General features: G+C 46.3%; 1 protein-coding gene across 2 annotated transcripts in view; it reads left to right on the top strand.

Moving 5' to 3' along the window:
- MTOR (mechanistic target of rapamycin kinase) overlaps positions 1-12,480 on the top strand; it is a 104,779-nt gene that overhangs the window by 10,226 nt on the left and 82,073 nt on the right. For both annotated transcript variants that reach the window (XM_044996177.1, XM_044996176.1), the window contains 14 exons: positions 385-629; positions 1,104-1,319; positions 2,073-2,278; positions 2,925-3,047; positions 3,441-3,530; positions 3,627-3,719; positions 4,281-4,415; positions 4,798-4,927; positions 8,425-8,675; positions 9,486-9,527; positions 10,530-10,616; positions 11,207-11,374; positions 11,614-11,726; positions 12,149-12,311. In XM_044996177.1, coding sequence (XP_044852112.1) covers positions 385-629; positions 1,104-1,319; positions 2,073-2,278; positions 2,925-3,047; positions 3,441-3,530; positions 3,627-3,719; positions 4,281-4,415; positions 4,798-4,927; positions 8,425-8,675; positions 9,486-9,527; positions 10,530-10,616; positions 11,207-11,374; positions 11,614-11,726; positions 12,149-12,311 — 2,062 coding nt within the window. The remainder of the gene's footprint in view (positions 1-384; positions 630-1,103; positions 1,320-2,072; positions 2,279-2,924; positions 3,048-3,440; positions 3,531-3,626; positions 3,720-4,280; positions 4,416-4,797; positions 4,928-8,424; positions 8,676-9,485; positions 9,528-10,529; positions 10,617-11,206; positions 11,375-11,613; positions 11,727-12,148; positions 12,312-12,480) is intronic.

The raw sequence follows: 12,480 nt of genomic DNA, 5'->3' as shown, positions 1-12,480 counted from the left end.
GATTATAGGAATGAGGCATCCAACACAGCAGGTGCCACTAAAATAAGCCTGCAGCTGCATTCTGCTCCCTGTGAAACATCAGAGCAGTGTTCAAAGGTAGCCCGATGCAGAGTGCCTTGCACCACTCTCCTCTACAGTCCCACCATGCAGATAATTCCTGGTAGCGCCTAACACAGCAGTGTGGGCTAGAATCCAAGCAGATTGTTTGTTCGCTCTGGAGTTTGCACGAAGGCAGCTGTGCTGTGATAGCAGGTGTTGCTGTGACATTAGAAACACCTCAGGTAACGTTTCCATGGGCAAAGTTACAGTCGTGAATGAGAAGCCAAAACATGTAACTGTTCTTGTTCCTGTCCTACTGAGTGTCTGCCTGCTTGTTGCCCTCAGCCCCGCTCTGACCGCTGTGCTCTATGACTTGAGTCGTCAGATCCCCCAGCTGAAGAAGGACATCCAGGACGGGCTGCTAAAAATGCTCTCTCTCGTTCTAATGCACAAACCTCTCCGGCACCCAGGCATGCCCAAGGGCCTGGCCCATCAGCTGGCCTCTCCCAGCCTCACCAACATCCCCGAGGCCAGCGATGTGGGCAGCATCACCCTCGCCCTGCGCACACTGGGCAGCTTCGAGTTCGAAGGTAAGGTGTGGAGCCAGCAGCAGGGTGGATGTGCATGTCAATATTGTCAGTGCAGGCTGCGTACGCTGTCATTAAGGTTGCACAACAATATCCATGGCCTGTGTGTGTTCCCATGGCTGAATTCACTGCAGAGTTTTGGGAGCCTTCTGGAAAGCGTCACCCGTTGTGGGTGCACAGTAACACAAATATTTATATACTGTAATTAGAATTACAATCCAGAAATCGGTGTAAAAGCATCTAAGGAAGGGCTTGCCTTTTCCCTGGCTGGCACAGAAGAGAAGAGCTGACATAGCTCATCCTCAGGCTGACCCCATCTACACAGCTGCTCCTGTAACAGGAGGAGAGACTTTAAACCAAACTAACGGTGTCCCTCACATTCAGTCTGCAGCTCTGTGTTTGTCTCCCTGGAAAGTCTTCTATCGCTGAGGTGTAAACCTGTGTGAGAACCAATCTCTTTTCCCCACTCCCATCCAGGCCATTCTCTGACCCAGTTTGTCCGGCACTGTGCGGATCACTTCCTGAACAGTGAGCACAAGGAGATCCGGATGGAGGCGGCCCGCACCTGCTCTCGCCTTCTCACGCCCTCCATCCACTTGATCAGTGGACATGCCCATGTGGTCAGCCAGACCGCAGTGCAGGTGGTGGCAGACGTTCTCAGCAAACTGCTAGTGGTTGGGATAACAGACCCAGGTAATGTGTTGGGTTTGCCACCATACAGCTGTCTGTGCCTGGACCGAGGGTTGTGGTACTGTTCAGGCTTGTTTTCTGATAACCCAGGGAATCGCTCTTTCTAAATAAAATGGATTTCACACCTCTGAATCCATCCCCAGATTTGGGCGTATTAGCAGAGAGCAAGTGCAGAGTGATGTAACCCCAGGAATTCTCTATTCTAGGTGGAGGCCTCAGAATTTCACTCCCCGCCTCTTGCCTTGTTGTATGAGCCTGTCCCACATCACAGTCTCAATTGTTACGACTCAGGAGGGACCGGCTCCTTTTGTTGAACCTCGCTCTCTTTTCTCCCTTTTGCTGGGTGGAGTCTGTTAATGGCTGAGCGGTCACCTGGGGCTGAGCGGTCACCTGGGGCTGAGCGGTCACCTGGGGCTGAGCGGTCACCTGGGGCTGAGCGGTCACCTGGGGCTGGTTTGCCCTTTCTCTATGGTGCTTCCAGTCACACTAGCTTTAGGAGCAACAAACTGTCCTGGACGTGAAACCCAGGTGTCTTGTTTGGCAGCACAGAGCTATAGTGAGACGCCATTGGGTAGATTCTTCAGGTCTCTCTCACTCATTGGGGTCCTCGTCCACTTGCTCCAAGGTTTTGGCAGGGTTGTTCATTGACAGTAGCTCTCTGGTGAAAGAAGGTGGTATGTTATTTAGTGTGTCTGTCAAGATTGTGTAAGAACAACGGTTGAACATGAGCGAAGACAAGTGACCATGCTCTTGCAGACCCCGATATCCGTTACTGTGTGTTGGCCTCCTTGGACGAGAGGTTTGATGCCCATCTTGCCCAGGCAGAAAATCTGCAGGCTCTCTTTGTGGCCCTGAACGATCAGGTGTTTGAAATCCGAGAGCTGGCTATCTGCACCGTGGGCCGGCTGAGCAGCATGAACCCTGCCTTTGTCATGCCTTTCCTGCGCAAGATGTTAATACAGGTAACGGAGACAGGGTGCTAAGGATGGGGATGGATTCTTTACTAACTGAGGTGGGGATGGTGGCATTAAGGAAGTCAGACTGTGCTAGAATAGCTGCAGTGCAACGTAGGTCTCCCTTTCTGGAAGGCTGTTTATAACCCAGCTTGATACGTCTTAGACAATGCTTTCCTAATGAGTGTTGACGGTTTCATTTTATGTATTTGCACCAGCATCCCTCAGAATTCTATGAGGTTTTCAGTCACCAACTTCCATGGTAGGGTGGAGAGGACAGTAGTAACTTCAGGTCCCAACATGTGCAACGCTTTTTGTCTAGAGTGGAGGGGCCTTCTGTTCGGACTGAGGTGGAGTATCCCATGCCCGAGAGTATAATCCCATAGGCTTTCCCTCCCCGTTAGGGATGGATCCGGTTGCACTCCATTCCCTTTTATACAGATTAGCCATGGCCTCGTTTGGGCACCCTTGGCTGATACCACGTATACAGCTTCTGAGATTGCTTTCTCATTTGACACTTGAGTTGTGAGTTGCGGAGGAGGATGGGATCAGTCTCGCCATTTTGCTCTCTTCTATCGTTTGCTGCCTTACGTGGAGAACGCTGCCTCTCCAGCTTTTGCTCTGCTTTAATGCATCTGGTTTGCCCTTTGCGCAGATCCTGACGGAGCTGGAACACAGTGGTGTTGGCAGAATAAAGGAGCAGAGCGCCAGGATGTTGGGTCACTTGGTCTCCAATGCCCCACGACTCATTCGTCCATACATGGAGCCTATCCTTAAGGTAGGGCCTTCTTAGAATTCCTGCTGACTTTAGGTGGGGGAGATCTTCTGGCACACAGGCGGATCACACAATAACTGGGACCATGAGCTACATCATTTTCATTGCTCTGTAATGGCATAATAACCAGACTGGAGTGTGGTCCCTACGACAACCCTGTGTGTGTGCATCTGCTTGACCTGGATAGACATTGGATGCGCAAAAACCCTAAAGATATGATAGAAATATGTTGTAAATCTTTGAAACATACATTGGCACCCATGAGCATCTGTTAGGGGCTCTGTCTTACTGGCATTTCCAGTGCAGGAATCGGGGAAGAGATTGCTCAGTGCAGGAGTCAGGGTCAGGGGAGAAGTTTCTCAGAGGATTCTAACTTTTTCCTATGTCATCAAACAGGCATTGATTGTGAAACTGAAAGATCCTGACCCAGATCCAAATCCAGGGGTGATTAATAATGTCTTGGCTACCATAGGGGAGCTGGCACAGGTAAGCGTATTTCAGCTTTATGTGGAGGCATTATCATTGCTGCCTAACAGTTCTGTAATAGTTCTAGATGAGAGCCCTTCCTTCCTCTGTCTACAGGTCAGTGGGCTGGAGATGAGGAAGTGGGTGGATGAGCTCTTCATCATAATCATGGACATGCTCCAGGACTCCTCCTTGCTGGCGAAAAGACAGGTGCGTATATGACACCTGCCTAAACCATGCTGTCCTCTGTGACCAGAAGCATACAGTAAAATGTCACTTTACGCTATGAAAGCTACTAAAAAACATTAGCTCAGAATGTCAGTCTCTCATGAAATGTGGAGTCCGTTCTTGTCTGCCAAGATGGAAATTGTAGCGCCACTCTGTCTTGTGATCAGGATGTTCTGCCACATGGCTAGAGAACCCAGCTTAGGTCAGTAGTTTTTGTGGAACACGCTGGGGTCAGGCTCAGTGCTGCAGAGACGTTTCCAACACCAACTGAAGGAGATGGAGAAAAACGTCATATCTCAGAGTGGTGTGGTGTGTGTGTTGTATAAGCCTGAGGTTTGTAGGTTGCCATGTGTTAATTGACTTTTCACCTTCCCTTAACAAAGAGACCCTGTTTGTGGGGGCTTCCAGTGTCATGGTCTATGGAAGGCAATCAGACATTGAGATGTTTTAAAAGAATAAAAATGGCTCTGGTAGGACAGGACAAATAGTAACTTGCTGCTTGGCCTGATCATAACTAACCATTCGGGGCTATATTCATTCCAGGTGGCTCTGTGGACACTGGGACAACTGGTGGCCAGCACGGGTTATGTGGTGGAGCCGTACAGGAAATACCCAACTTTGCTGGATGTGCTGCTGAACTTCTTGAAGACCGAGCAGAACCAGGGCACTCGGAGAGAGGTAGGAACTCAAAGCTCACTTTCCAGCAGTAACTTCTGCGTACTTGCATGAGAGGGCGAGGTCAGTGATGCTAACCTTCTGAACGAACGACTGATCTGTCGTTGGGGTTGATTGAGGGATAGTTTGGCATAATGGGTAGGACTCTAAAGGGGCTGTGAATGGAAGCTAATGAAGTTGCTCACTTCAGTGGATGAGGAGAATCAATACACTCTATTTGGAATATGATGGGACTGTCCCCCCACCACCCGATCATCTTCCCCTTCCCTCTACCAGCTACCCAGAGCCCTGAATTCAGGCTTCATTTAATGTGTTGGCCTTAGCCTGGGTGATACGCCTTGACGTGCCTTCTCTGTTTTGATTTTTTTTTTTCCCTCCTTGCTAGGCTATCCGTGTGCTGGGACTGCTGGGAGCTTTGGACCCTTACAAGCACAAAGTGAATATTGGCATGATTGACCAGTCGCGAGATGCTTCGGCTGTCAGCCTGTCGGAGTCTAAATCCAGCCAGGATTCTTGTAAGCAGAGGGAGACTGGGGAAAGAATGTGCACCCTGCACTGTTTAGTTTTAAAGGGGCCTTGGTCTTTACATTCCAGCACAGGAACTAAAGATGAAAATGATGTAATGCTGCATCTGGGTTGTTTCCTCAGTCAGTCCTGAGAGGTGGGCTAGATGGATCCTAACCAAGAGTGTTTCCCAAAAACTCCATGGGCTTTACACACAACCAGGATTTTCCCTCAGAAGTGAAATGACTTAAGCTACAGAAAGGCAGCATTATCTGTAGCTAGGGCATAGGACAGGGTGTCAGGAGACCTGAGTTTTTTTCCCCAGCTCTGCCTCTGAGACTTCTCAGAACTAGAGGTGAAAGTCATTTCATGTTCTCCACCTCTCTCAGATCTCCCTGCCAAATTTTGAGGTTTTACAATTGCACCTTCCTGTTTTATAATATGTCTTTCTTTTCCCTGTTGCTGCTTGAAAGGCTAATGGAAATGGGAGACTGCCTACATAGGGGAAATCTGAATACACATGATGTGTTCAAATGTACAGTAAAATGACCAGTAGAGAAATATCTCCTCTAATTTTTTTATCTGTAATGATCTTGGGTGCCACTTGCAGCAATAGTCCATAAATTGCAGGCAAATGTGCGGGGAATTGTTTAAGCTGATGGTGTCTGCTTAAAAATGTTACAGTTAGTTGACAGGGTTTACTTAGGACTGCTTGTCTACAAGGTCACAGCACCACTCCCAGAGAACTGTTTGACTCCTTTGAAAGTTTTCCCTGCCCTAGCCCCTTCTCCCGCTTTCATGGGAATGCAGAATATGGTGGTTTTATTCTGAGAATGAATATCAAGCAGAAAGACTTTTTAAACAATTACCAACTTAAACCCAGTTTTTCTCTCTCAAAGTGCCTTCTAGCCTGTTCCATTACATGTTCTTGCACTAGAATGAGCTATGTTTCAGGAGCATAGGCTTTACTGTCCATTGCACAGTTCAATGCTTTAGGCCATTATTTCTGTAGCGTCCTAGGGATGTGTGGTGTCCGACAGACAAATTACACAGGCCTCTGCCCTGCGGAGCTTGCAATCAGAGTAAAATGCTGAAACCATCTAACAAAAACACTTCCCAAGTAGGCGTCCATGGAGTATGTCAAACTCATACAACTGAGGGTATCAATAGTTTGGCCCCCTTACTTTTGTCATTGAATTTTGGTGCTAATGTAAGTAGAAGTTCATGTGGTTGCTTCAGTACAAAGTTCTGCCCACGTCCCTCACTCCCTGTCTGCAGGTACCCATGTTGTATACCCATTTCCTGACCAGAGAGCAATAATGCTGAATTGCTTGGCGATGGTGTCGGGACGTAGACGGGCAGCTGTTTGCCAGGTGTTTGCTTAAATAAAACCATCAAACTGGCGTCACAGGACTTTGGTTTTGGCAGGAATTTTTATTAGCACTTTCAACTGTTACAATAAAAAATATAATACCAGATGGAGCGTGATAAACTGTCCCTGAATTCAAATAGATTTCTAAGCGCTTTCAAGATAGCATTACTGTAAGGCAGTAAAAAGCCCCCTGAGTTCAGCTGTGAAACCGATTGTGTATGTGTGTATGAATTTCACTGTATACAAAATAAGAGAACAGAACAAAAATAAGTAGCCAGATTATGGGCATCTCCAGATGTGAAATTCACTATAAGTGACTTTATTGTTTAATTGTAACTTACTGTAAACACCTACAATGGAAATAGTTATACTGACGTGTCCACTCAGCCACTGGCAAGGATTTCTTTTGTGAAATCCAAAGAATTCCGTGGAGCTCCGCTGGATTTCCATCAGTGTAAATGAAGTCTAGATATGGAATAAAAAATACTATTTCAATTGGTTTCCAAACACTAATACAAACAGACAGGGATGAGAGCGCAAAAGGAATGTGGTCTTGGAGTAGTAGAGCAATGTCTGGTGATACAGAAGTTTGAGGAAATTTTCAAAAAGCCCTTAGGATTTGTCTACACTTGGAAATTTACCAGAGTACTTATTTCAAAGTAACTCTTTGTGGATACACTCATGTTCTGGAATAGTTATCTTAGTAAATTTCCAAGTGTAGACAAGTCCCAAATGACTTAGGAGCCTAGATCCCTCTGAATGTCAATGCCACATTTGAAAATGGGACTGAGGCACTTGAGAAAATGTTACCCGATAGCTACAAATTAGCATACTGGTTACCCCATTTAAAATATCTGATTAGATGGGAAAAGAAGGAAGGGGATATTTCATCTTTAAAAAGAGAGAGGAAGAGGCAATCAATCAGATGTAGCTTATTCCCAGGAGAGGTTTGTATTGCAGAATATTATATAAATGGGATGTGAGAAACTGTGTCTGTCATGCTCCAACTATCTAAAAGTGCTTTACAAAGTCAGTCGGTCACTGCAGTGCATCCAGCCATGGAGGCAAACGTCTCAGGTGACATGCTAGGCTCTGGCACTCTCACACTTTTGGACATGAGTAGGTGTGTCCCTAGGAGAGGAACGTTGGCCAGAATGGCAGGGTTATCCCCTCATTTTTTATTTTTATATTTTTTTTTACAAAAGCAGAGTGAGATGATGAATTTTCCTCCCAGATGGCCACCAGGGATGAGCAGCAGGTGTCACGTGCAATCAAAGGGCAGATTGTGTTATTGTTGAGACACTCTCGTCTTAGCTCTTGCTGTTGTGTTGAAGAACTGCAGCTGAGAAAGATGACCAGTAGCTAGAGTTAAAGCTGTCCTGTTAGTGACAGCTTTTAGTTTTCTGCGGGCAGACTCCCCTCTCCTGCACAAAGAACATGGGAGGGGAGCAAGAAAACCCTGCACATTTCACCTGTTTCCCCCAACCTCTTGTGGCAGAAGACATTTTGCTGAGTGGGGTCTGTTAATCTTGAATCTGTGCCTCCACCCAACCCCATAAATCCTAGCGACATGGGAGAATCCTGGGGATCTCTTCTGCAGTGAGCCAAGACTATGCTGCTTTGCTGGTCTGTCTTCCTCAGTAGCACTGCTGCAGTACCATTGCCTGGGTCCCCCTATGACTGTTTAGCAACATTACCCTGTGCACGGATTTTCTTATGAAAGTGTCCGGGCTCTGTAGGGGCCAATACTCTGGAGATCATACCTCCCCTTTTCCACCCGTTCCTACCCTGAAAGCTTCTGAACTCCTGTAAACAGAGTCTCAGCAAAGAAGCACGTGCAGTGGGCAGGTTGGGGCACAGTGCTTTATAGATGCCACTCCCCTATTTGTGGTTTTTTTTGTGCAAAAATTGAGAGATCCGTGCAGCCACGTTCTTTTCTTGTATTTAGGAATACAACTTTCAGGGTCTCAGGGCTTTGGTTTAAGTTCCCATGGACTGGTCATCTCCTCTGAGCATGTTGTTAATGTAAATTCCTCTTCCCCCCCCCTCCCCCCCATTAGCCAGCTGTGTCTGAAGTGCAGTGTAGGTGTGCATTGTGTGTACACATGTAAGTGACACTTCCTTCCCTTTTCCCAGCTGATTACAGTACCAGTGAGATGTTAGTGAACATGGGAAACCTCCCTCTGGATGAGTTCTACCCTGCTGTCTCCATGGTAGCGCTGATGAGAATCTTCCGAGACCAATCCTTGTCCCACCATCACACTATGGTAGTCCAAGCCATCACCTTTATTTTCAAATCTCTCGGGCTGAAGTGTGTGCAGTTCCTGCCCCAGGTCATGCCGACGTTTCTCAATGTAATTCGGGTTTGCGATGGTGCCATCCGAGAGGTGAGTGTGCTAGGAATTTGCTCCCCCTCCCCAAAACAAGAATCCATTGTAAAGCGAATGCAACTGTCTTTGGGTGCTCCTGCACCGAGTGCTGCTGCCAAGCATGCTGCGAAAGTGAGGTACCAGCTTTGCTTTCTCTCTCCTCTTGTTATTGATCAGAACATCAAGTGGTGCCAATTTTTCTGCTTCTCCATTGAAACAGCTGCTACCAAGCATCCCCCTAAATGGCCAGTTCTCAGTTCTGCTTCCTCCTTAAGCCATCCTGTGCAGGTCCCACAGCTTTCAGTGGCCTGTGCAGTTTATGCCCTGTTGCACTGTGTGTCTTTACATGTAGAGTCTTAAACGTCTAGCAAAGCGGTCTGCTTTCATCCTCCTGTGCAGGGAATTTGACTTGCTGCAGTCAGCTGGCATTCACAGCTGAGTGGACAATGATTCCACAGCACCTCACTTCTTTCTCATTTAACTAGCAATTTTCACTTAAATGTAAAATTGCATCAGAAGAATGGGCCTCAGCTGCATCTGGCCTAAGATGGCTGGTTGTAGCAGAACCTCTTTCTCAAGAGTGTATGTAATGGGGAATTCACATGAGTTACTAGAATTGTGTTTTACATGTGGGATGGGAGCAACAGAATTACCCCCATTCCTGCTATAGAACCACAGTCACCGCTGGCAATCCTCTACCAGACTGAATTACTACTCAGATTGGAATGAAAACCCCTGGCGCTCTGGGTTTGCTGGGCGCCTAGACATGACTGACCTAACTTGCTTGAAAGCTCTGCAGTTTTGCACACTCTCTTTAAAAATTTTCAGGTAAAAGAAGATGGTGAAAGTGTACTGGGGAGAAGAGCTGAGGTGGGTACAAAGCGCAAACCAGGCAGTTCCCTGCACTGTATGTAAACCTCCTCTTGCAACTCCACAAGAACTGAGTTATTTTTCAGTAAACATGTATATGTTGCCCTAGCCAAAGAGGCTGCTTTTTATCCCTTGTCCACTTACCTGATTTTCATGAAACCCCATAATCGATTCTTCTGAGCTCCACTTGTGAATTGGAACACATTGGCCTGTATTTGCTATGAACACCAATTACAATCTACACCACAAGTTTTGCATGAAAACTGTGAAATTTAATAGAAAATGATACAAATGTTCTTGGGGGTTTTTTTGTTTGTTTGTTCCGGTTTTCAATAAGCATTTGTGGACCAGGGGTGCTCACCCAAATTGTTATATTATTTCACACCAAACTCAAAAGTAAAATCACTACAGTGGATGATTGCACATGATTTTGTTTTGCTTGATCAAAGTGAATCATGAACCCAACACAGCAAATGGTCTAGGTCACGATATTCCCAGGGTACAATTAGCCATCTTTCTAATGAACCGTTAACCTGGCAAGTACTGCAATCTGTCCCTGTAATATTCCACCAATATGCCTTGGTGGGGAGAGGGAGAGAATATAGAACAAAGTATCTTAAAATCTGGGTGAGTTTGGCCAGCAGCAAGAGATCGGAGCTACATTTTCAGAAGCAGCCTCCAGGTCTGAATTTATAAAGCGATGTGGTATTTCAAACTCTGGGTTCAGGCTTGTGAGTCTGTTGTTTAAACACCTGATAATTTGCATGCGTAGAATCCCTTTGATGCATGCATATCCAAAGTTTTAAATATAGCAGTGGATAAAAATACCAACTTTGGGTTGAGGCTGAGAGAGAATTTGGCCCCAGACTTCCAGCATTTATAGCTGTGCATGTTGTTTAGTTTTTAAAGACGCTTGCAATTAGCCTTCGAAATCAGATTTGCCCTGAATTGCTCAGGCATTTGGATAGCAGCATCGAGCACTTACCTGTCTCTTCCTTTCAGTTCCTGTTCCAGCAGCTAGGAATGTTGGTGTCTTTTGTGAGGAGCCATATTCGACCCTATATGGATGAAATTGTCACCCTTATGAGAGTGAGTACAACCCTTAGTCTGAACCCCAGTATCCCGGAAATAGTGGAAGGTGGTTAATTACGCATTCCTTTATTGAGCAGGTGGGGTCATTCTTGAGGGAATATCACAGTCACAATACCTGCCCATCCAGAAAGAGAGATCCGGAGAGATTAACAAACCTCTGCAGCTGCAGAAGGCAGGGAAATTATTAATAATGGGAGAAAAATATTGATTAATAAAATATCACTTAATATTACAATAATAGTTTCTTCTTCTAATCCAGTCTCAGAGCTGTTACTCCAGCTGAGGGTACGGGTCATTCTCTCTTTCTTAGGATTGAACCTGGGCTTTGCTAACTACTGCTGAACAGCGTCAGATGGAAGCCTGGAGCATTGTGATTGTAACCAATGATTCGTCTGTTGCCCTAAAGCTGGTGTAATATGCAGTGTTAAATAGGTGGCTTGGATGTTTTGTTTTTTCTTAAGTTGCTTAAATCAGGGAATTGCCTAATGGAGGAGAAGGTTCTCCCTAGTGTTAGCCTTATGCTGTCTCCTGGTCCCATACTGCATGCAGCTCAGCTATAGAGAACCTTTTTTATCTTTCTCCTCCAGGACTTCTGGGTCATGAACAATTCTATACAGAGCACAATTATCCTACTTATTGAGCAAATTGTGGTGGCTCTTGGGGGCGAGTTCAAGCTCTATCTGCCTCAGCTTATTCCTCACATGTTACGGGTCTTCATGCACGACAGTAGCCCAGGACGCAACGTCTCTGTCAAGGTGAGTGATTCAGCCTATGAGGTGACATGTTGGGTACTGCCTGTCCAGGAGCCTAGTCTCATGGGCCCACGTCTGGCTACACTGAAGCAAGAGGGGTGGAATAGCCCTACTGCCATAATAGCACGGGATACAGTGGTTCAGTCAGTGCTCAGGTGAATGCACTGTGCCAGAGCAGCTTCCAAATGGAGAGAGGGTTACTTTAAAACATTGCTGTTTCATTGGATCATCTTTCCCTCCAGCTGTTGAATGCGATCCAGCTGTTTGGAGCTAACTTGGATGACTACCTGCATTTGTTACTACCTCCCATTGTAAAGCTGTTTGATGCTCCAGATGTCCCACTGGTGGCTCGCAAGTAAGTATCTGCCAACTCTGTACTCTCTTCTCCACTCTGCCTCCATTCATCTGTGTTCCTCAGTGGCTGCTGTGGTCCTATATGGCATAGATTGCTTGTTAGTCCCTCTAGGTTTTCGATAATCAGATGCATGTAGTACTTGTTACTTTATTTACTTGAATGCCTCAGCCCTAGTGCTCTGTGTTTCTCAGCTGCACTAATAAATCCTAGCTTTCACCTGCCATTGTCTTAGTCACTGCCATATTCAAGCAGTCTTGCAAGTGTTGTTGTCACCAAAAGCCCACTAAACTGCCATGTCTATTTCTGTTATTGCTAATGACTGAGACATATGTGCCTAAATCGCTTGTATCTTTATAATCAGCCTTCTCCTCCTGTTCTGTCCCATCGATGAGAGTCCTCCCCTCTTTCTGCTCTGGTTTCAGAGCTGCCCTGGAGACTGTGGACCGCCTGACAGAATCGCTGGATTTCACCGATTATGCTTCACGGATTATTCACCCCATCGTGCGGACACTAGATCAAAGCCCTGAGCTACGGCCAACTGCCATGGATACATTGTCCTCTCTGGTCTTCCAGCTAGGGAAGAAGGTAATTTCCTTCTTAAGTGCGACAGCCCCCAGAGAGGAGGGAATTTCCTTCACGGCGTTAAAATGGGAGTGTTTAACATGTAGTCAGCCTGGATTTTGAGAGACAATGCCCAGTTTTGCAGTCTTTCCAGTCTACAATTGTGTATTGCAGTGGGTTTGCCCTTACAGTG

The sequence above is a fragment of the Mauremys mutica genome, chromosome 21 (assembly GCF_020497125.1).
Source record: "Mauremys mutica isolate MM-2020 ecotype Southern chromosome 21, ASM2049712v1, whole genome shotgun sequence".
NCBI lineage: Eukaryota > Metazoa > Chordata > Testudines > Geoemydidae > Mauremys > Mauremys mutica.
The sequence above is the reverse complement of the archived record's forward strand: the minus strand, read 5'-3'. Positions and strand labels throughout refer to the sequence as shown.